The following is a 25,419-nucleotide window of genomic DNA, read 5'->3' as shown; positions in this document are numbered from 1 at the left end:
CTATTTATCAATACCATTATTTCCGCATTGATCTTCCCTACTGTCTCTATAAATAATCAAGTGTGTGTGTATATATATATACTATATATAGTATATCTATATATATATATAGGTCTGTTTCTGAGCTTTTCCATCTATTCTATTAGATTACTTTGAGCAAATACCAGTCTTTTAATTACTATATTACAATTTCTTCATATCTCATAGATCAGTACCTCCCTACCTTATCATTCTTCTTCATGAATAGCTTGGCTGTTCATGGCTTTTCAGTCTTCCATATACATTTAACATCCAACTATTCTAGTTCCTCTAAAAACCATCAGCCACAAAACCCCTTTGGGTTTTTGAAATTGTTTAGTCACTTTGGGGATAACTGATATCTTTGTTAATACTTAGTCTTTCTAGACAAGAACAGTGGTATATCTTTCACTTTATGTCTATAATTTCTTTCAATAGTTTTATGATCTTCTCCTTTAAAGGCTTGCATATCTGTTGCCAAGTTTATTCTAGGTAATTTTTTTTTTGGCTAATCTAAATTATGTCTCTTTTAAAAACAAACCCCTTCATAGTATGCTTTTTAAAAGGTTTTAAATATTTTATCCAGAATTTCACTTGCTGTGGGGAGAGTTTTTCAGGGTTTCTAGAATGCCATTTAAAAGCTCTACCTTCATACTTTATTTTGATAGCATTGATTTTACCAAATGCAATAAAAATATCCATAGCATTCTACCACTTCTGATAAAAGGGTTCAAGTTTGAAAATATATCTCCTAACCCAGCTTCTTGGCCATCCTAACTTCATTCCTCAGAATCATCCAACCTAGTTTTTTCATTTCTCCATCAGAACACAGGGTAAGAAGGAAAAGCTAAGTGGGCAGAGAGGCAATGGGGTTATTCATAAATTTTATTCAACACAGACTTATTAAAAATTTGGCCCTGAAAATCAAAATGGTGAATATTGACAATAGGCGAAGTGACAATGGGGTAAAGGATTTACAGGATTTCTTGGTACCAATCTTGCAACATTCTGGGTTTGAGATTATTTCCAAATCAAAAATAGATTAAAATCCATCAGGAATAACTAAAATCATGGATAATACATTCTAGAGTTGCTGCCACATTTTTTTCTAAAGGATTCTTCCTTTCTGTGCCCCTACTAAGAAGGCAGCAAGCATGTCACATCCATGAATAATTTCCCAACCATGTTGATGGAATAAACCAAGACAATTAATCTGTGGGCTGGCCAGTAGTCCATAGTTTCTGACGAAGAGGCTAGATGAAAAGATGAAGTGGAACAATCAGATGTTTCAATAGGGAATTGGAAAAATGAAAGATTGAACTAGGTTGCAGCAGGAGCTGGTACTGAAAGATGGTGATATAGAAGGAAAGAGCAGCTGCTGTGGCCCTGGATAAGCTAAACATACAGAAGAGTCAAACTATGAACAAGAAATGAAAGCCAGCTGATTCTGAGACAGAAAGATAGTCACTTGGAGCCAAGTCACATTCATGGATAGAGAAGTCAAGGATTCCTGCAGCTAAAATTCTCTAGAACTGACCAAAACCCAGACCCATTCTCTAGACTCTAGACTCCATGAAACCAGGCCCCCATAGTTCCCCATGAATTCTTACATTAGCTAGTGGGTCTCTCTGTTACTTGTAATCAGAAGACCCCAACTAAATCATTAACCAATAATTTCCCAGTTGTTATCTAGTCAAAAATTGGCCTGCTTGTTACTGTGAGGGTATTTCATTCTGGAGTTTGCATCTACAATTAGTTGGTTGTATCTACAATCAGCAAAAGTGTTTGCCCTGAGCAATGTGGGTAATCTCATTCAGTTAGTTGGAAGTCTTGAAAGCCAGAAGTCACATGAAGAATTTCTGCCTCAACTTCAGCAGTGGCTCTTGCCGGTATTTCTAGCCAGCCAGCTTCCAGGGCATTTGGACTAAGGACTTCACCATCACGCTTGTTGGAGTTTCCAGCTTGCAGCCTACACTATGGACTTCAGACTTGGCAGCGTCAATTGTGTAAGCCAATTTTTTTATAGTCTCTTTCTCTCTATCCTGTTGGCTATATTTCTCTGGAGAACCCTGATACAATCATTCAGATATTTGCAGAGGTCACAGATGAAACTTTCAGTGATAAGGGCCATTATATCCTGATTCTCTCACAGTACTTGTTGGATTAAATTATTTCCATTACAACCTAGATAGGTCCTTCTTGTTCTCATCCCAGCAGTCTTCAAACGTTTAGAGGTGGGTCAACTTTTCCTGCCAGTTGGTTATACACCACCTCCCAGAAGCAGTTTTCAACCAGGAAACACCTAGGGTTCCAATAAACAAATGAAATAAACATGTCCGGCTAGATGACAAGGCCTGAAACATGTGGGCCTTTCTGGGCAGATTTTTTTTTTTTTTTTACAGACTTCCTGCAGCTAAGCTGAGACTCACATCCTGTTAGGGCTGCACCAACTCGGCTCACACCTTTAATGAAGTTGGCTGCCGCCTTATACCACATCCAATTAAGCCACACAAGCCTCCCAATAGCAGGGAAGGAGGTTTTCAAACTTATTAAAAGTGATTTTATTCTCCTACAGGGAATTCAGGCTGTCGCTTGAGAGTACTTGAGAGGTTCCTTGCTTGGAGTTACTTTTCTCGAGCTACTGAACATCCTGAAACAACAAGAATAAGGAAAAGCAATTAAGAATACTCCAAGACTCTTCAGTCCCTATGCAGAAAAGAACCTTCTGCCACTTGCCAAGGTAGGGCAGGGCGGGCAAGGTGGGGCCTGGGCCTCGGAGGCAGGAGGGCAGAAGCCCTTCAGATTGGGGTTCAGCCTTGCAAAAGCAGAGGGGTGGGCCCTCTCCCCACTGTCAATTTCCCTCTGTGACGTTATAATTTCAGTCCCAGAATAGTTGAGAACATTTGGGAAATTCACACTCTAAAAATATTTTTTTACTGTAGGCATGATAGCACAGGAGTGTGACAGTGGGTTACTAAGAATGAGGTTCCCTCATTATGTAACTTGGACAAAAATAAAGTGTTCCAGGCCAAAAATAGGTTTGAGAAAGAATGTGAATAAATAGCACTGACAGGTCATTATTTACTCAAACTGTCACTTGGCTGAAGAACTTTTCAAGAAAAGTTGTAATCTGTGTCCTATAACTTATTACCCAGGTGTGACTGGCCTCTGTGGGAAGTTGATGGCACTCTTCTGACAAATGTTAAAATTAACACGTTTTAGAGGAGGCTGTTTAAGGAAAGATAAATCAGAACACAGGGCAAAAGATGATAGTGTTTGTATTTTAGAGCTTCACCTACTGTATGAGACCAAAGGAAGAGAGGTTTATTGTGTTTAAAACCTAAATTTTCTATAGCACACAATCTAACTCAAACTGCCTGGATACCTCATTTAAACAACCCAACACATGGAGTACAGAATGAGAATGAGGCCTTATAATTCTTTATAGTATAATATAATACCCAGAAACATCCCAGAGTATGTTAAATTGATAATTTTTTTTACCATGATCATTTTTTTTATTAATTAAAAAAAAATTACAGGAAATAAACACAAACATTCCCAATATGTGATCATTCCATTCTACATATGTAATCAGTAATTCACAATATCATCACATAACTGCAGATTCATCATCATGATCATTTCTTAGAACATTTGCATCAATTCAGAAAAATAAATAAAAAGACAACAGAAAAATAAAACAAAAACAAAAAAAAAAAACATATACACCATACCCCTTACTCCTCCCTTTCATTGATCACTAGCATTTCAAACTAAATTTATTTTAACATTTGTTCCCCCTATTTTTAATTTTTATTCCATATATTCTACTCATCTGTTGACAAGGCAGATAAAAGGAGCATAAGACACAAGGTTTTCACAATCATACAGTCACACTGTGAAAGCTACACCATTATACAATCATCAAGAAACATGGCTACTGGAACACAGCTCTACATTTTCAGGCAGTTCCCTCCAGCCTCTCCATTTCCTCTTAGATAACAAGGTGATATCTACTTAATGCGTAAGAATAACCTCCAGGATAACCTCTCGACTCTGTTTGGAATCTCTCAGCCATTGACACTTAGTCTCATTTCACTCTTACCCCTTTTGATCGAGAGTATTTTCTCAGTCCCTTGATGCTGGGTCTCAGCTCATTCTAGGGTTTTTCTCAATCCCTTGATGCTGAGTCTGAGTTCATTCAGGGTTTTATTTCTAGCTGCTCTAAGGTACTGTAGACTAAAAGAAATATTAGTATAATGATTCAGCACTCATACTCATTTGTTAAACCCTACCTTCTCGTGTAACTCCACCATCACCTTTGATCTTTTTTAGAAATATTTGGGCTGTGCCCGTTCTAACTTTTCATATTGGAAGGGGCTGTTAATAATATGGGGGTGGGGGGGAATGGAACTAGTTGATGTTCTGGAGAGGTTGGCCCCTCAGCATTTCAGGACTTATCAGGTCGAGGGATCCATGTGGAAGTTGTAAGTTTCTGGAAAGTTACCCTAGTGCATGGAACCTTTGTAGAATCTTATATAATGTCCTATTGTTCTTTAGGATTGGCAGGAATGGTTTTGTTTGGGGGTTGGTAAGTTATAGTAGGTAGCAATGTCTAACTGAAGCATGTGTAAGAGTGACCTCCAGACACTACAAGTGTAGCCTCTCGACTCTATTTGAATTCTCTCAGCCACTAATACCTTGTTATACTTCTGCCCCCCTTTTGGTCAGAATGGCATTGTTGATCCCATGGTGCCACGGCCAGGCTCATTCCTAGGGGTCATCTCCCACACTGCCAGGGAAACTTTCATCCATGGATGTCATGGCCAGTGTAGGGGGGAGGGCAATGGTTTCACCTGCAGCACTGGGCTTAGAAAGAGAAAGGCTACGTCTGAGTACAGATGTCCCTTTTTAGTTTAAGGTTTATTGCAGTGGCTGGAGGGAAGTACCTGAAACTGTTTAGCTGTGTTCCAGTAGCCTTGATTCTTGAAGACGATTGTATAACTATAGGGCTTTTACAATGTGACCATGTGATTGTGAAAACCTTGTGTTCGATGCTTTTTTCATCCAGGGTATGGATAGATGAGTTAAAAAACACGGATAAAAAATAAACAATAGGGGGGATAAGGAGTAAAATAAATTGGATAGATTGAAATACTAGTGGTCAGTGAGAGGGAGGAGTAAAGGGTATGGTTTGTGTGAGTTTTTCCCTTTTTCTTTCTTTTTCTGGAGAGATACAAATGTTCTAAAAATGATCATGGTGATTGTCATGGTCAGGTTCATGTGTCAACTTGGCCAGGTGGTGGTTCTTTTTTGTCTGGTTGGGCAAGTGCTGGCTGTCTGTTGCTATGAGGACATTTTATAGAATTAAATCATGAGCACGTCAGCTGCAGCCACAGCTGATTCCATTTGTAATCAGCCAAGGGGAGTGTCTTCTGTAATGAATGATGATTAATCTAATCACTGGAAGCCTCTTAGGGAGAATTCAGAAGAGACAGGCTCTCTTCCTGCTTAGGCCAGTGAGCCTCTCCTGTGGAGTTCGTCCAGACCCTCCATCAGAGTCATCAGCTTCACAGCCTGCCATATGGATTTTGGATTCTACGTTCCACGGTTATGTGAAACACTTTCATAAATTTTATACTTATGACTATTTCTTGTTGATTCTGTTTCTCTAGAGAACCCTAACTAATACAATTTGGCACCAGAGAAGCAGGGTGCTGCTGCAGTTTGCAAATACCAGACATGTTGGAACAGTTTTTTTTGGATGGATAAGGGGAAGATTTTGGAGGAACTGTGAAGAAAATGATGGAGAAGTCCTGGAGTGCTTGAAGAGACTGTTGGTGTAAACGGAACCACTGCCAATCTGGGCAAAGGGGGACACAAAAGGGACAAATTGTAGTTTGCAGAGTGAGACCCATTCAAGCTTGAGTCTAAAGCCAAGAAACTTCGAGCCAGGAGAATGGACCCACCCATATACATGGAGAGAGTGAGCTTGCCCTGAAGGCAGAGGATGAGTCTCCCTCCCACCTCACTGCAGCGGAAGAGTTGTGCCGCCTCAGGCCTAGGAGAAGGTATAGCACACTTGTAGGGGATTGGGGAGAGCCTGGCTGCCACCATATGGAGAGGTTGAGCATGTGCCCCGGAAATGGCAGAGAGCCCAGGTGTGGCCCCAATGCTTGGAGTGGGTGGAGCCAAGAAAAAGGTGGTCACCTCAATGTCCCCTGAGGTTGATTTGGAAAGAGGCAGGCCACTGGTTTGGCCCTTAGAAAGGGTAGGACTGCCACTTTCTAAAGCTGAAGGATAAATGACTTTCCGACTCTGAAATCTGATGGGAGTTTGCCCTACAGGTTTTCAGAACTGTTTGGGTCTTGTGACGCCTGTGTTCCTCCCAATTTCTCCCTGTGGAAATGAAAACCTGTATCCTGTGAATGTCCTCCTTTGCATATTGTCATCAGATAACTTGTTTTGAGATTTATAAGTCTACACCCAGAAAAGAATTTTTGCCATTTTAATATCATTTAAGGTGATGTGTATAGTTGGCAAGTTGACAAGGGGTGGACATGTGGTAGTTAAGTTCAGGTGTCAACCAGGCTAGGTGAAGGTGCCTAGTTCTATTGCTGTGGACATGCACCAATGGCATATGAACCTCATCTGTTGCTGATCACATCTGCAGTCAGCTAGGAGGCGTGCCTGCTGCAATGAATGATGTTTGATTTAATTGGCTGGAAGCCTAAATGAGAGAGGTCAATGAACACAGCCAAGCAGCTCAGCATACTTCATCTCAGCACTCGCAGCTCAGCCCAAGCCTTTGGAGATGCAGAAAGGAAACACACCGGAGAAAGTTGTTGTAACCCAAAGGCCTGGAAAGAAGGCCCACAGAGATCGTCCTCAACTGAAAGTTGGCTGCCTTTCCTCTGAAGAACTATTCATCTTTAACTAAATAAATCCCCTTTTATTAAAAGCCAATCCATCTCTGGTGTATTGCATTCCAGCAGCTACCAAATTAGAACAATGATGAATATACAACTATGTGATGATATTGTGAGTACATGTACACCCTGTATGGAATGTATGTGTGTGAAGATTTGTCAATAAAAATGTTAAAAAAACAAAACATAAATCTGAAATGCTGAGTTGAACCAAGAAAATAAGAGAAAATTAGCCACAAAAGAAATATTCTTTTTTATTAGATACACAAAGCCCTTTAAGTCCAATCTTTCCTTTGTATAATTTTTCTTGGTTATTAACTTTCCTCATTAGAAAGCAGACAAACTTTGTCCTTGATAAATATATCTTGTTTCCTCTTCAATTTTTTCAGTCTTTAGGCCTACCTGTATGGCTTACCACTTGCAATAATGACCAGCATCTCAGAAAAAAGCACTGTAAAGTCCGGAGGTAATAAACCAGGGACTTTCCTACTTCATTTTATATGTGTGTGTGTGTGTGTGTGTGTGTGTGTGTGTGTGTGTGTGTGTGTATGTATGTATGTATGTGTATAGTCTTTTTTGTTTTTTCAACAAAAATAACATAACAGGGTTTACACAGCTCTATTAATTATTTTAAGTTACCTAGGCAAAGTTTATGCTTCAGTATAACCATTTTGACTTTGGATTGAAGTAGGAATTTTAGGCTTAAAAACAGATTTAAGACTACCAAACAGATGTTGTATAGCAACACAGTTTTAATAATAAATCCTGATCTTCATATAACTAGAAATATGCTGTTGTTATACTAGGTGCTACATATCCCCGAAAATACAAAAGTAAAATAGTGCATTAGAGTAATTCTCTACTTATTACATTAGCACATATACTAAATTATGCTAACTGCATGATAATCTCTATGGAGCAAGGCTGTATTTTTAGCATGTGCTTCTCTCTACTTCATTAATTACAGTATCCAGCCAACAACCACAGAAAAGGAATCCATGCTGTACAGCAAGAAGAGAGAAGAACCATCTACAGGACGATATCCTTTATGACAACCAAAAGCAAAACAAATAAGAAAAACATCTTAACAAAGACATATATAAAACTAATTTGCAGTGATACTTAATATATAATTTTATCAGAAGAAATATACTTAGGTCACAGTTACATGGAAAAACACAAACTATATGAAATTCTAGGATTTCCCCTAGAATATTCAAAATGCTCATCAAAAGTTAATTAGTACAATAAAGATGACCACCATGTGGCTGAATAAACAGAATGCCATTTACTATTTTGTAAACACAGATTCTAAGAATAGAAGCTACAACTAAATATCCAGAAATCTGAATTAAGACATTCTATTTTTGCATACTTGATAAATATAACCATTAAGTGTTTACACAGACTATGAATCCAAGGCAACAGCCTAGAGGATTGTCACAGAAAAGAACAAAATGAACCCATCCCACCAGAGTGAGTACAGTGAGCTACCTATTTTTCTTTTCCCCTGTTCCCCACCCTCATGCAAGGGCCATCTCTTTGGAGCTGAAATATTTTAAAGAGCTCAAGCCCATTCCCTCTGCCCCACCGTGATACAAAGAGCCCAAAGTTGGCACTGGAAAACCTTTCAGATGCTGGTATGATTCTTGATCATTCAACTGGACAGGACCCTCTTCATGGCCTCTCAGGTTCTGACTGCACAATCTCCCTCCCACAGAAGGAGTCAGCACTGTCTCTGAAGCCACAAATGAGGTAACATAAAAAGAATTAGAAGAAGGAGGTATCTGATGAAAAGGCACCTGCAAGTCTAAAGTCCTCTTTGGTGAGAACACTATACATCCGCTGGGGCAGGGCTTTGGAGTATGGGGCGGGGCGGGGCACAGTGGTTCGCAAAATGAGTTCCCGGCCAGCAGGGGGTGGGAAGTCAGAGGCTGAATTCTGCCTTCTTTCTTCTAAGGAGCCCATTCTCTTCAGTTCCTCTTCTGGTGGAGCCATGGCTGCAGCCTTGAATAAAATAAAATGCTAAATTCAAAAGGGATTCAAATGCTGACTTAAATAGTTTTGAAGGACAGATGAATAAACATTAAAATATACATCAACATGTTCTCTATTACTCAGTAATGCTGTCAAGAAGCACAACATAGAAAAATGCAAGCTTGAAACATTCCATGAGCAGCCAGAAGTAAATAAATTGGTGAAAGAGACAGAAGGGATATTGACTGTCAGGAAATATGCTTTGAAAAGTAAGGGCCATATTCAGATATCTGATGAAAACGGATAATGGTGCTGCATTGGTTTCTACACATTTATCAAGGGCCCAAGTCCAAGTTTGATGTCCTCAGTCCAGTAAGGAGTTATTTCTCTCCAGAGTCCAGAGAGATGGTTTTATCTCTATTCTTTCATTCAATTCTCTTTATGGTTCATTCACCAAATTACAACTAGGGGAACTGATTTTGCTTACTGGGCCAATATGATCCAGAAGTGAGAGGTCCATGTAGCAACAGCCCCCAAAAAGAGAAGTTCTCAATATTAAAGGCATCTTCTACTTTCATTAAAATTTTATAAAATATAAATTCTATTAGGGTCTTCATTTTTAACTGTGATCATTATATTTCTTTAAATCAATGCCAGAAGTTTGGGGGAAAATGAAACATGAAATAATGTTAGGCTAAACAGCAGCAAGAAAGGTATGCCAAATCCAGACTGCCAAAGAGGTGGTTAGTCTTAATGACCTTATGAAGTTAGAGGGATGGGAAGGTACAAGAAACTATGAGGGACAAAGGCTATTTTGTTACCTCATCAGAAGATTCAGTCAGCTTGAGAAAGGTGAGAAAAGAAACAGTGATGAAAGTGAAACAAGCAAGATGGTTTAAAAAAGGGCTAGACGAGATTTCAAGGTTATTTTAGAGAAAGCATGCACTACATTAAGGAATTTGACCCTATCATAAGAATATTAAGACAGACAGAGTCACACCACATACAACACACCTAGCTGTCAGACAGAGCAGACATATCCCACTATTCAGGCATCTGATGAACCACTAGGGAGGTACAAAGTGTCATTTAATGGGAAAATGATATAACAAAAATTTTGCTCTTCTATTGAATAATAAATAAAGATTCTAAAACAAAGTGCCCATAGCTTGAAAACAATACAATGAATTTAAGAACAGGTGTCTAAGTTATTCAATTTAGCAAGACTGAGGCAAAATCCAATCAATCATTAATTTGCTGAATTCCATTTAAATATGTATATATATCTCAAAATATATATATCACATGATCAAATTTATTAAAAATTTAGTTTTAAGGAAGTTTTAAAAATATAAAATTCCCACATGCTATAAAAATTCAGTGAAATTTCATCACAACTTCAAAATGTTAAAATCTTGATTTAATGAGAAGTGACATAAAATATTTTATCAGTTCATTATGAAGTTACATGAATAAACTAGCAATTAGCCAAACATTAAGAGCTGAGTTTAAAAATGTACCAACCAAATGTTTATTTTATGAATTACATAGTATACCAATTCACTACAAACATTCAATACAAGGTCTGAAAGCTTTAAATCTCTTAAAGTTATATATAATGTGTGACAGACATACAATGTAAGTATCCATTACCAGGGAATTAGCTGTTTGCACAATGAAATATAATGGGACTGTTAAAAAGAATGATGTACGTCTATATTTACCGATATAGGAAGATATCTTAACAGTTAAGTGCAAAGCAAGGATAATAAAGAATATGATATAGTATCCTATTTTTATAAAATATATATATATATATTTATACTATTTAAATATTAAATCTTGACAATGAGCATCAGTGAGTAATGAGATTATGCAATCCATCTCTTTTTCATAAGTCTGTGTTGCACAAATTTTTATGATGATACTTATTTTCTAGGGGAAAAAAGGCTATTTCCATTTAGGGGAAAAATTTTGCTTAAGTGCCCAAAAACAAGTAACATTTTTCAGCATTAAAAATATAAATATTTAGATTTTAAAACTTCTTAACACAAAATTTTAAAAAACTGATCAAAGAGGAAAGAGCTTTTGCAATATGAGAAAAAAATCACATTGTTGGTAATAAAGAAATCTGCTTGTTTAAGTATCTGGCTAGATAGCTAGCAAAGATATTACAGAGGACATGAAAATAAATTAGGTTTTTGGCTTCATGCCAGAGACAAGAGCAAAATAAGAAGGATCTATTTTCTAGAACTCTAATTTATAAGGAAATAAAAACCACTTTTAACTTGAAACCTTAAATTTAGGGAAGTTCCCTAAAAAAATCTCAATTTTTAGCTTTTGCTAAAAAAGCTGGTCATGATCCTGAATCTATTATTAGCTGTACTTTAAACCAACTCAATGGGTATTAGGAAGTTGTTAGTTCATGTGTAAAACTCATGAAAATTCTTTTTCTTATTTGACTCTGAGAATTAAACCCTCAACACTGGGTTCATTGTAGTGTCATCACTGTGTCAAGATATGGGGCAACCTATATTTAGTGTACTTCATAACACTTTTATTAGTCTCTAATATTAATAAGCTCTGAAATGAGATTCATCACTGGGATAACAGTGCCTCTTAACCAATAATCAAGATCACTAAGAGAACACAGGTACAAAGTATAACTACTTTCATCTTCATAAAAATTCAGTTTTAATATTTTTAGAATGTCAGAAGGGACTATTATATTTGTTAAACCTTTACCTTCATTATTATAAGCAAAGATGGTAATTTTCCAAATTGGGCTTTCTTTCTATGCTGAATTTTCATATATTACAATTTCAGTAGTCCAAAAAATATTAAATTTTTCTCTGCCTTTTTAGGAAATCTCTAAATTTAGATGTCTTCGGCATTACAAGAATAGAGTTACAATTTGAGCTGAGTTGTGAATCCTTTTGTAGAAAATGTGATTTAAAGATGGTAAAAGTGAACTCTATTCTAATTTTAGCACTGGCCCTGGCTAACTGAGCACTTGACAGTTTTTTTAACAATAGATTCAAATCCATCTTATTTCTGAAATTTATATCCTAAAATATACTTATTATCTTTCTTAAACCAATGTAGCAAAGAAAATGGATTTCAAAGACTGAGAAGTCAAAGTCAGAGACAGTATTTCCTAGATGTTCAAATCCAGTGCCTAGGTTTACATTCAGCTGTGGTGTGGAAGTCAAAACTGCCTCTTACTGAGAAGAGGTCAGGAGAGATGACAGTACAGTAAATAAGGAGGTCTCACATACCCTCTGAGCACTCACAAACAACTTGTGAATAATCCTGCCAGCATATCCTCTTCCTGCACCAATGACTAACACCTCAGGCTGCTCCAAGAGGCAACTCACAAACCTAAAAGAAAGAAGTAGTGAAAGCATGGAAAGCAATCTGCTCGGTTCACATGGTATCAGTTCTCCCAAACTGATTTTGTTGGCAAATCCTCAAACTGGTATCAACTAAATCTACCAAAACTGGAGTGGAAATTTTACAACAGGATAGACTGACATTTGGAATGAAACACCTGACAATTTTATTGCCTTCTCAAATGTTTTCATAAAAATTTTTAACAGCCTCTCTGTCAAAGTGTAGGAAGAAATATTCCATTTATCTTTTTTCAGCCTAGAAGCTTAGAAAATGCTATACTAAATAAATAGCCATCTTTTTTCTTTCCATTTGGACAACAGAAACCTAGTTTTATTTATCCAGCAAAGCAGTGATCTGTATTTCTGGACCTTGTCCTTATGAGTTGTTTCTGTGTGTGTGTGTGTGTGTGTGTATATGTATATGCCTAAAATATATGTTTTGCTAGGCAAAGTCTCAATCGTAGGCTGTGCCATTATGTGCTGGAAGTGCTGCAAGGACAGCAGAGCTAACTTATGGTGGAGGTAAGAGTTACAGGCACAGAGTCCCCATGCCCATTCCACCTACTAACCAATTCACACTGCTATCTTAGTATTGATTCCCTTGACTGGAGCTTACTCTCATTTAACAGGAAGGAATTTTCAAAAGCAAAAAAGGCTAGCAGAAAAATTCTCTTGACAAAAGGCATAAAATTCAAATAAGAACTTGTTCAAACCTATAGTAAATAAATGCCTTGTCATATAATACTAATTATTTAACATAAATAATGCCATTTGTTATGGAACTTTTAAAGCTGATGACAAATTTTTAAAATATAAGTAATTCAAGCTGCTAAACAAGATAACTGGAAGCATTTTCTCTATCAGACATTAAAACAATATTGTCCTTTGAAATACCAAGGGCAGAAATGGACAGGGATTCACACTGACAAAGGCTCAACTAGTAATAGTGCCAAGTTGCTTAAAAGGACAAGCCTGCCCCAATCATTTGCTTCACCTGGGAAAGGCCATCTGGTCACTCTTTCAAAACATATTTGGAAGGTACATCAGATGTGCACCTTAGATATCACAAATCTTTTTTAAAGTAAAACAAATGACAAGGAATAGTGAGCAGAAATACGGTTTCAAAACATTGGCTGAAAGCAAGGCTTGGGGTCACAGAGCTGATAGCTCCTCCACAGGAAACTGCAGACAGCACCTCTCTCCAAAAGCAAACAGTGAAATCTCTAGAAGTAAGGACTCTGGTAGACCTTTTCTATAAGTAGGGAGGAACAGAAACACCTGGGAAACACTCAGAAATAAAGCCAATGCTTATGCTTATTTCAAACAATATATGAATCCCACAAAAGAATCTCAATATTCTATTAAAATTTTCTCTAAAGAGAGTGGTAGCTTTTCCTTTACAGACAAAACTGAGTTAGTTAAAGTAGCAATTACCTTTCTAGATCTTCCTTTTCTTCCTCTAGTTCACATTTCTCAATTCCGAACTTGGCCTTTAGTGACTGGGCTCTAGCAATTGTAGCTTCCACATTAGTAATTTGATGGATGATTTCCTAACAATGGAAAAAGAGAAGACATACATTGGAAGACCAGAAAAAAAGCAAAGCCTTTTCAGATGTATCTTCAAAATAATTATTGCCAAGTTGGGACAACACTTTGCAAGATTCTGACAGTATATCAAACTTACTTCCAATTTCTTGTCTTCTGGATTGGGAAAGTGCAAAATTTTACTGGAAAGGGATATTATCTGCTTTATAATCTTCTTTACTGAAGAAATGTTTTCCAGACTTTCTATTTTAAAAAATATCAAAGTGATCATTAAATAACTTAGGCAAAATATACTTCCACTCTGAAAATGAACTTTTGACTAATCAAATTAAGACATTTACCTTCTTCCTTTACCTTGAGTACAGCTGCATGAATTACACAAGGTAACAGGTGTCGAGCAAGGTCTGCAGGTTTTTGTATTGCCAAGTAGTGTAGCACCTGAAGGAGAGACAAAGTTTCTAAATGATCGGCGCAGGTGTCAAAGAATTAATCAGCCATTTACATAAGTACAAAACCCAATGGACGACTGAACTGCCTTCATAATAAGAAAGTAGAAAAGGACTCTCCTTTCAGCTCAGTCCCTATTACTACTCATTCAAGTTAGTTACTATACCCAAAGATAGGACTACCAAAAGCAATCACAAGTAGATTCAGTCTTTAATACAGAACCATTTTTAAAACTTAAATCATTATTACATGATGAATACTCTTATGATTTTTTTTCTGCTTAACTATGTAATTCATGCAAATAAGGAAAATACAAAGAAAATAAAAACAATCTATAAAGTACACCATCCAGAGATAGCAGTTGTTAATAGTGCTGCATTTTCATTCCAGGACTTTTTAAGACATAGAACACACATAAAATATTAAGTACACTAATATTAGGTATGTAAACTACTGTTTTGTAACCTGCTTTTCTCACTTAGTATTTCTAAACATAGCTAGTGACATTCCACCAATTTTTCTTTGTTTTGTTACTGTTTTTATCTAAAATGGCAATTATTTTCTTATTTTTCTAAGTATAAAAATACAGAGAAGAACAATGCAAAAATTCTCCTGACATCTTATTTGCCAAGGAACAACATAATTTTTTGTTTATCCTCTCAGGTTTGTGTCTATGCTCCTTTTCAGCACCAGAGATATAAATGCATATATGTTTGTCAAGATTTGCAATTATAAATGCATGTATAGTTGAACAAAAATCCATACTATACATGCTGTTTTGTAACTTGCTTTGTTCACTTAATGATTTATGGTGGATTTTTATTTTTTGGCTTGGAGGATTTGGGTGGTTTAAGACTCTTTTTTTTAAATTAAGAAATATACATTAAAAAATACTTATGGTTTATAGTTTAAAGGAAAAATGAGAACCTCTTTGCCTACCACCCAGTTTAATAAACAGCACACTGCCAGTCCTTCTCAGGTCCCTGCTGCGTGCCCTTCCAGATCAAGTCTCCTTCCCTCACCTGACCCTCCCCTGAGGTAATGACTAATCATTTTGTTACTTTTTTTAAAAAAATAGTTTTCGCATACATGTATAGTAGCCCTAAACAATATATTGTTTATGTTTTGCCTAGTTTTGACCTTTATAGAAATGGGTTGCTTCTGTTTATACTCCTCATTGACTTTTTTTTTTTTTCTCAGCATTGTTTTTGAGATTCACATATGTTGCTACAGGCTGAGTTTATTCATTTTCACTCCTGTACTAAAAAGTTCCTCTAATAATGATGGGACTTTATTTTTTTCCTCAGTTTTAGACTACTGCAAATAATACTCTAATTAATTAATTTCTGGTGCACATATAGAATAGTTTCTCTAAAGTTGATACCTAAAAATAGAATTAGGATACATACAAGGTAATACCAAATTATTTTATGAAGTATTTCAGACTTACACTCCTATCAGTAATAAGAATTCCCATGTTGTACATCCTTGTCAACATTCACTATTCCAAATTTTATTTTCCTTATTTATTTATTTGGAAATAATTTCAAACTTGCCAAGTTTGCAAGAATAATACAAAATACTTGTATACCTATTACTAACATGTTGCCCTGTTCTAGCACTTGCCACCTGCTTCTTTCTTTCTGTGTGCGTGTGTGTGCACAGACACCCACAAGCTTCTTTTAAAAAATAATTTGAGAAGGTTCCATCCATCATGTCCCTTTATCCCCAATGATTCAGTGTGTATTTCCTAAGAAAAAAGAATGTTACCTTATATAATCAAAACATAAACTACTTTCATTATATAAATGGAAGTAAAATTAAAACTGAAAAAATACTTTTAATTTAACGTAGCATCCTTATTACAATTTTGTCATCTAACCAAACGTCTTTTATAACCTTTTCCTACCACCAGTAGAGGAGCTAGTCAAGGATCATGTGTTGTCTTTAGTTGTCTTTGAACTCAATCTGGAACAGTTTCTTAGTCTTTTTTTTTTTTTTTTTTTTAGTATGGCTACTTTTTTATTACTGTTATCACAGGGAACATATCCCTGAGGGAATTCTTACACATAGGTTGCATTTTTTTTTTTACTCTTTTTAAATTGTATAGTATAACATATATTCAAAGCAAAGAAAGAAAAAAGCAATAATTTTCAAAGCACCCTTCAACAAGTAGTTAAGAACAGATCCCAGAGTTTGTCATGGGCTTTTCTGTATATGTGATGTTTTTCACAAAAAGAGTCAATTGTGATAATGTAAAAAAAAATATATATATATATATTCCTACTAGCCTTCCATCATCTCAGCTCTTAGTTTAACTAAAGTCCATACTATATTCTGAGTTCCTTATTTTTTTTTTCCCCCTGCATGGGCAGGCACTGGGAATCGAACCTGGGTCTCCAGCATGGCAGGCGAGAACTCTGCCACCAGCTGAGCCACTGTGACCTACCTACCCCCCCCCCGCCTTTTATTTCCTTACTTTTTAAAACTTGAGATATAATACCAATAAAGCTCACCACTTAAAGTGTAAATTTCAGTGGTTTTTAGCATATTCACAAGGTTATATACAACCATCACCACTAATTCCAGAACATTTTCATCACCTGCAAAAGGAACTCTGTACCCAACAGCAGTCATTCCCTATTCTTCCCTCCCCCCAGTCTCTGGCAACCACTATCTACTGTCTCTATGGATTTGCCTGTTCTAGATAATTTCATATAAATGGAATCATACAATTTATGGCCTTTTGTGTCTGGCCCCTTTCACTTAGCATAATGTTTTTAAGGTTCATCCACAATACAGCATGGATCAGTACTTCATTCCTTTTTATAGCTTCATGAGATTTCATTCATTATAAGGGTAGAACCACATTGTTTATTCATTCATTAGTTAATAGACTGTGTCTGTCAACAGGTATGAGATACACAATAGGTATGTCTTTTGTTTTTTAAATAATTCTGTGGGTATTTAGGAAGGTTTATATTTTAATTTTTGTAGATATCATTATATTTCTACCTTTTATAGTGATCTGAATTCCCTAATTCTTTAACTGGCAAAGTCTTTATTTAAATCTTTACCTGTTTTACTCTCTGGTCTAATAATTTTAATGGTATTCTTTGACTTCACCTATTACTTATTATATAATAGTCAGTGATCATATTCTACTTTGCCCTTTCTCCCTACTCATCCCAGTTCTTTTTTGTTGCATTCCTTCTACTTTGTCCAAATATATAATAACTATTACATACTCTTCATTTACTCATATCCCCACCCTTGATTTAGTCTTAGGTGTACAGGTAAATAAATGAAATGTTTACCATGGGTCCATTTGCCCAAGTTTCCTTAGTCATCTCTTGGTTGGATGAAGTGCAGTACGACAGCCATTAGCTGCAGGTGGCCATTTTAAAAATTCAGTTCCTTAGTTACTCTAGCCACATTGTGTGTGCTCATAAAGCCATATGTAGCTATTGGCTACCATTCTGGATAGCACAGATATAAAGCAATTCTAGCAGTGCAGAAAATTCTATTTGAAGTGTAGCTCTACTAGACTCTTTAGGTGGGCACAGGTGTACATATTGTTTACGTAAAATTCAGGGAAAACATTTTCTTTAACTTTGGCACTTTTTAGGACATCTTAGCTGGATATAAAATCCTTGGTTCATATTTTTTCCTTATTTCTTGAAAATGTTGCTCCACATTGCCTTGCTTTGTATTTTGCTACCTATATATCTCATGCTTGTCTAATTCTCTTGTTCTTCTAAGTTATTTCATCTTTTTTCCTGCAGGTCCTGAAGATTCATTTCATCTTTACTGTCTAACTGCTTTACAAGGGTAAATTTCAGAGTTCATACTCCTGGTCAGTATTCCCTTATATTTGATAAGCCCTTGACTATGGAGACTCAGATTTTTTTTTATTTCCAATAAGTTTTCTTGGGTTACAGTTTTAAATATTAGTTCTATTCTGGTGTTTGGCTCTTCTTCTTCAGGGACTCTAATAAAAAGAATATTATTCCTTATTTTCCTATCCTTAATTTCTACTACTTCCTCTCCAATCCATTTTTTTATCTCATTTTCATTCTCTTGGCAGGTTTCCTGCTTTTCCTCAGTGTCTTTTAATTAAATTTAAATAAATTTAAACTATTGTCCATTGAGCCCCTTAGAACTAAGGGGTTTCAATATGCTTTTATCATTTTCTTTTGTTTCTATCCTGAGTTAAATCAGTTCTGATTTTTTTCTGTCTTGGTTTTAATATTACTAACTAAAAATGATTTCATATCACTTGTGCTTATTTGAGTATGTCTGAATCAGAAGTGTTACATTACAGTTTCTTCTGCTTCATGGTCAATATACTGGGAAATACTTTCATTAGTTGAAACTATCTGATTCACATTTTCTGTTTTATTTACAATAGTTTTTTATCAATATGATCTGCTCTTTTATAGCTATAGTAATTTCATGGACAGTTTGAAAGTGCTCTGTTCTGTATAGTTTCTGTAATATATGGTGTGGGAGGGATGGAGTTGGTTATGTCTTGTTTCTCTTTCATTTCCACAGGAGTCTTAATTTTCCCCTCTTAGTTCCTTCTTTCCCATCACTGCCATGTTTCTAAGAGGTATCATTCCTTCTCCATATATCTGATTCTCTCAGTGGCAAAGTCTCCCTGGTGATCTACTCCGAGTCCTGCTTCCTCTCAAGTCCCTTCTCTGCAGTTACTGCGGTGAATTGCCAAGACCAAAATGTGAATTTTGGTACTTCATGTTGGGATCTTTCATTCAGGGGTGACTGTGAGCCTTGTCTAAGTGCTCTGTATCCCTCTACTCTACTCTTTTCCTTAAGCCTCTCTATCCCCATTCTCTGCACCCACAGACTTACAACAGTGGGTGCTCCATTAGAATTTGGTTTATTTCTTTTATCTCCTAATAATGCTGAAGGCATGGGTGGGTCTGAGTCATTTGCTCTATTTGTTGATATGAATTTGGGGGGTGGGGGGAGATCATTTTGGGCAGTTTCATATCAGGTACCTGCCATTACTCTCTAGACCTAGAAATGTTTTTTAAATACTTGCAATGTAGTCCACTAAATGAATGTATCGTTATTTATTGAACAAAGGCCCCACCCACCTTTGGAAATTTTGGTTATTACTACTCTTTCACTAAAGAACTTGAATGAACACTCGTACATAGATCTTTGTATATTTCTCATTAGTTCCTTAATACATTTTTGGTGTGGAATTGCTAGGACTAAGGACATCCCCATTTTTAAGGTTTTTGACATAAATCTGAGACAGTCCAATGGTAAACATTCTATACAAAGTATTCATCGCCACCTTTGATCTATTTGCAACTAGTCCTAAAATCTTATGTCTATGATATGAGAATAATAATTAGAATAACTGTAACTAAATTAAGCTAATAATAATTAGATTTAAAATGCCAGAGTAATAATTAGAATTCTAGTCAGAGACCCAGTTACCTTTTCTGCTTCCCGTGTATCATCAAAGAGTCTCCTCTGCCTTCTAGCAGGAATTGGCTTAGCTGTTTCCCAGGCCTCTACCCACATATTACTTGGAATCTTCATTCGGGCACTAAGTTCTCCTTTCAGGACTACATTGCCCTTTTCATCAATCACCTCCTCTTCAATATAATCCCGGGGTGAATACCACCTCACAAAATCTTCCAGAAAGCAACCTGGATTAGCTGCCTAAAATAAGACAAAACATTTAGCAGAATAAAATAAAAATTAGGGGTTACTAATAAACCTTTATTAGCAAAATCACACCTTCACAAAAAGCCTATCTAGTCTTTATAATCCAATATATGAAATGAATTTGGTGTCTCCTTTAAACAGGTCAGATGTTAAAGTACCAAAAGCATTTTATTTTTGCTGTCCCAGTTGTACAGAAAAAGAAAACATTTTCATTTGATGAATTTGTAAATGGAACTTTGATGTAAAGTAAAAATAATTTTCTTAATCAGATATGCTATATAACTTAGTTGAATATTGTGGTGTTTTCCTAAGGTGTTTTATGTGAGTGTGGTGTTGCTTGATTCAGATCCAGGTCTTTCTACCTGTGTCAGTGAGTGTCATGCCATAACCGTCACCCACTGCAGCTCACAGCAGTTCTCTGGTTGCCACAGACCATGTCATAGGCCTTTATGTTACTGACAGACAAGGATTTTCCTGATTCTTCATGTCCTCAGGGGGCATTTCAATGCTGAGAGATGTTTAAGCTTGTACCAATTAGTTCAATGAGGAGAAATCGGCAGTTTTTCCTTTCCCACTTAAGACCAAGCATTCTCATTTGATTTTCATTTTGGTCTGACCCTTACTTAGAAAAGTATTAAAAATCTCATCAAGTAAATTAAATAATACATAACATGATCAGAATAACAACACAATGATGGAAAATTTCTGCCCTTTTCCCTCAAAAATCAATACTGGGATTACAGCAAATATTAGTCAACCTCCAAAATGTTCTTTTTAGCTATCAAATACTTGTACTTTGTATAACAAATTACCATTATATAAATTGTTTTTTTTGGGCTACTACAGAATTAAAATTCAAACTGTTGTTCCTAAGGCTTCAGAAAACCAAACTAATCAGGTAAAAGTGTTATTTTGTGGATAATTCTATGGAATTAACAATGATGTACGCCAAAAACTTTAAAGTGAGCAAAAAAAGAGGCTTCACAGTGTTAGTGGTAAGGCATGGAGGTGTTTTCATAAGTGTCGAGCAATGCCTTAATGTGAGTACTATGGGTGGGTAAATGTTCCATCCCCTTACTACTCAAAAGGATATGTGTACACACCTTAACCACATACCTTTTTTGTTATATTCTCTATCACACCATATTTTTCTTGCTTACAAATAGTATATTTAATTGCTTACAACAATAAATAATATGAATAGCAAAGAAGTGCTAAGACGAGGGTTATTTTTCTTTTATTTTTAAAAAATTAACCTCAGACCAAAATGACAATCAAGTGAGAATGCTTGGTCTTAAGTGGGAAAGGAAAAACTGCCGATTTCTCCGCATTGAACTAACTGCTACAAGCTTAAACATCTCTCAGCATTGAAATGCCCCCTGAGGACATGAAGAATCAGGAAGATCCTTGTCTGTCAGTAACATAAAGGCCTATGACATGGTCTGTGGCAACCAGAGAACTGCTGTGAGCTGCAGTGGGTGACGGTTATGGCATGACACTCACTGACACAGGCAGAAAGACCTGGATCTGAATCAAGCAACACCACACTCACGTAAAACACCTTAGGAAAACCAGAAACAGGCTTTGAGTGAAAGGGAGCCAAAGTAATCAAAAAGAAAAAAATATTCAACTCCTTTGTTATAGATTATGATAAAGGAAGATATTTCATACCAGAATCATTCCTTCTGGTTGTTCTTAATATCCAAGCTGAAAATATAGCTACCCAAAGAGAGTCAAAGCTCACTTCAGCTAGAGCATATATTCTTTTCATTGTGCATGATAGGTGCCTCTGACACATCCAACCAAAGCTCTAGGGATTCAACCAAGGGCCCCTAATACCAATTCATTCCTGTTCAAAAAGAAAAAGGCAACCATACCTATTTTAGAGTGACTATATATTTTCTTAAATATTTTATTTGATTCTCATACAGAGGCAGATGTATAAGTTGACTATTTGAAAAGTAATCAATTTTCTGATTAAAATAATGCTATGAAAGATTTGTAGTTGCCTAAGTTAGTACAAAAGAGCTTACTGAATCACAGTGTTGGTGAAGCATACCATTAAAGCAATTGTTTTGAAGGGCAAATGTATACAACTTGGAATTTCCTCCTATACATGCCTCTGCAAGGACACTGAGGCAGGACACAGACAGATGATGAGGAAGGCAGCTGGGAGTCAGGTGAAGAACCAGAGCTGTAGAGGCTATTACTTCCTGTTGTGTAAACACACCCTAAGCCAATTCATTTTTTGCCTTTTTGATTTTACACATGCCCTAAAAGCCAACTGGCTTTACTTAATCCATCACCACTACCATTTTTTTTTTAAAACAACCTATCTCTTTTCTTGTCTCACTGCAGAACAAAATTCACATGTTTTCCATACCTTTTTGGTCTCTTAAGGAAAATATACAGCCCCTAAACAGTTTTCTAAAGATTATTCATTTTAGTAAAGTTGGTGGAAATAAGCAGGGAATAAAAAGACTCCTTTTATTGTCACTTAAATTTGCTATCAGAGAAGGCTCAAAGTGACACAGGTGATCATGGGCTGTTTATGTTTTTATGAGAAAGCATAAGTATTTCAGAGAAAAAGCAAACTCAGGCAGGTCCACCCAGCACAGAAGCAGGACTTAGTAGGGATTGAAGAGATGGAGCCTATCACAGGTAGCAGCAGGTTAAGGAGAAAAGGCTGGGCCTGGTGTATCAGCAATAGGAAAGGGAATCTTGTAACCCAAGAGGCTACCTAACTGGTTGTTGTTGTTTTTTAATATACATGGAATTTGCCTATGCTTTCAAGAATATATAATTCAAACACAAAGGTCTTTTCTTCTTCCTTCATTATTGGGTTTGTAATGTAAAAAGGAGCCAAATGATACCACTCTGTGAATTCTCTATGTTCTAGACAAAGGTCTGTACCTACATGTAAAATATTCTCCTCCAGGTGACAAATGCCTACTCATCCTAAATGACAGCCTCCTGAGAAGACTCTATAGAGTCTATAGAGACCACTCAATAGAATTAGCCACTTTTTTTTCACCTTGCCTTCATAAGAAAATCCATCACATATTATAATTACTCATTTCTTACTCATCTAATCACAATATAAGGCACACCGTAGGCACTCACAGGTTTGTTGAATGAAGTTACCTACATTAAATCCTAAAGGGGTTCCTAAAAGCTGTGCATTAAATTGGCTGAAAAGCACACAAAGGAAGAAAACATCCCAATATACATATAGAAATGATTCAATTCTCAATTTTCAATGATTATTTTAAAATTCATTTGTTTTTTTGTTTTGGTTTTGGTTTTGTGTTAAACTTAAACAAGTTTGACCATTACTTTTAGGGGATAGGGATAGGATGTTGTAACTATTAATGAACTCAAAACCCTTAATAAAAAAGACATTCAGGCCTTCATGCCACTGTAGAGTGACTTTTACAGTTTCATCCCAGAATAGTTAAAAATAGACAACAGAGCTCTGAAAGTACGACCCACCTTAAAAGACTCCATGTCTGAGAGCAAACAGGCACTCTGCATGCGTGCTCGGAGGTGAGCCCCTTCTGCTGAGGTCCCCAATTTAGCTAAAACCTCTGATTGCTCTTCCAGCAGATCTTCTGTCATAGGTGCTGGTTCCTGTGAAGTGCATGAAAGGACAAAGCTCTTAAATAGCATTTTTTTTTTTTAAACAGACCAGAACTATAAAAATAGAATGCAGATGACAATATTTTAGCACTAGCAGTCACAAGATGTATATTTAAAGAATTCAAAGAAATGGAAATTTTTCAGAACCTACATAAAAAAGTGATAAATTAAGAAAAATTAATACGACTTTCAGCAACTCTCTCTCCCCACCCAGTGCTCTCCTTCTCAAAAGATGACCATATTACCCTCCACAAGGATTGACAGAAAAAACAGAGCGATTTGGGTCTGCTAAAGATCTTCCTGCCTATCAATGGCAAAGAAATGAAATCCTAATAACCCTGTTCTGTATTTCATTACTAGTTGCAACAAGGTTTATATTATAAATAATGAGAAAAGAAAATTAAATACATAAACATAAAGGGAAATGAAATGAACTCCAACAAAAAGACACCAAATAAATAAAACTAATGTCAGAGGAGTTATATAAAGTTTGGGTTTTTGTTCTTAGGATCTGAAACATAGATTTTAGTGGTAATCCGAAATAAAAAAAAGCAGCAAAGGCAAATCTTTGCTGGAAGATACAACTGCAGAATAATTAAGAGAGCAAAACATTTCAAAGCTGTTCAGAAAGGTTTAGAAAAGTTCTGAGAATTGACTCTCTTAAAAATTACATTTGAAATATGAGCAAACAATACAGAAAGATTATCTGCTTTGTTAAAGCCCAAAAAAAAACCAAAAAAACATTCTATTCCTAGATAAGAATAAGGCAAGACCTAGCCAAAGGAATAAGTGTTCAGAGTATTCTCTCAATAAATAGATTTCCTTCTAGATTTCAGGGTTTACATAAAAGCAGGGTTTCTTAACCTCAGTCTTGCTGACTTTTTGGCCAGATGATTAACTCTTGGTTGTGGAGGGCTGTCCTATGCTTTGTAGCATGTTAAGCAGCATCCCTAGCCTCTGCTTACTGGATCCTTATAGTACCACCCCCAGCTTGTGACAACCAAAATGTTCTTAGAAATATCCAAATAGGATGCAAAATCCCTCCCTGGTTGAGAACCACTGTGTCATGGTCAGGTTCATGTGTCAACTTGGCCAGGTGGTGGTACCTGTTTGTCTGGTTGGGCAAGTGCTGGCCTGTCTTTTGCTATGAGGGCATTTCATAGAATTAAATCATGAGCACGTTGACTACATCCACAGCTGATTCCATTTGTAATCAGCCAAGGGGAGTGTCTTCTTTCATGAGTGATGCTTAATCTAATCAGTGGAAACCTTTTAAGGAGGATTCAGAAGAGACAGGCTCTCTTCCTGCTGCCGTCGGCAAGCCTCTCCTGTGGAGTTCGTCTAGACCCTCCATTGGAGTCATCAGCTTCACAGCCTAACCTGCAGATTTTGGACTCTACGTTCCCACAGTTACGTGAGACACTTTTATAAATTTTATATTTATGAATATTTCCTGTTGATTCTGTTTCTCTAGAGAACCCTAACTAATACAACTTGGTACCAGCAGTGGTTCTTAAGAAACAGAATCTTAAAAATGGGTTTTTATGAGTGGTTTTCTAAACTGACTGGACTCAGAGGCACTAAGGACTCTCATTCCCATAATCGGAATGACATTGCCCATCCATGGAGTGAATTGGCAAAAGAGACAGTCAAAATATCACCATTCGATTCTTCTAATGCTTCTCTTGTATGAAGCCAGGCTCTGGAGGACAATGTTTTTGACACCTTTATGGATTGCCCTGTAGCAAATGGCTTGGAAGATA

General features: G+C 36.4%; 1 protein-coding gene across 5 annotated transcripts in view; it reads right to left on the bottom strand.

Annotated features, from left to right (window-relative positions):
• Positions 1 to 2,541: 2,541 nt before the first annotated feature.
• RAB3GAP1 (RAB3 GTPase activating protein catalytic subunit 1) overlaps positions 2,542 to 25,419 on the bottom strand; it is a 193,525-nt gene continuing 170,647 nt past the window's right edge. The window contains exons 18-25 of one of the 5 annotated variants that reach the window (XM_077153644.1): positions 23,510 to 23,647; positions 19,784 to 20,011; positions 14,206 to 14,302; positions 14,004 to 14,107; positions 13,754 to 13,869; positions 12,206 to 12,308; positions 8,753 to 8,957; positions 2,542 to 2,668 (exon numbers count right to left, since the gene is read on the bottom strand). In XM_077153644.1, coding sequence (XP_077009759.1) covers positions 2,643 to 2,668; positions 8,753 to 8,957; positions 12,206 to 12,308; positions 13,754 to 13,869; positions 14,004 to 14,107; positions 14,206 to 14,302; positions 19,784 to 20,011; positions 23,510 to 23,647 — 1,017 coding nt within the window. In that variant the 3' untranslated portion in view covers positions 2,542 to 2,642. Of the gene's footprint in view, positions 2,669 to 6,913; positions 8,958 to 12,205; positions 12,309 to 13,753; positions 13,870 to 14,003; positions 14,108 to 14,205; positions 14,303 to 19,783; positions 20,012 to 23,509; positions 23,648 to 25,419 lie in introns of those variants that run through there. The other 4 variants (XM_077153645.1, XM_077153643.1, XR_013172684.1 and 1 more) reach the window with 4 other exon arrangements.

This window comes from Tamandua tetradactyla, chromosome 3 (genome assembly GCF_023851605.1).
Source record: "Tamandua tetradactyla isolate mTamTet1 chromosome 3, mTamTet1.pri, whole genome shotgun sequence".
Taxonomy (NCBI): domain Eukaryota; kingdom Metazoa; phylum Chordata; class Mammalia; order Pilosa; family Myrmecophagidae; genus Tamandua; species Tamandua tetradactyla.
This window is presented reverse-complemented; position numbering and strand designations above follow the sequence as displayed.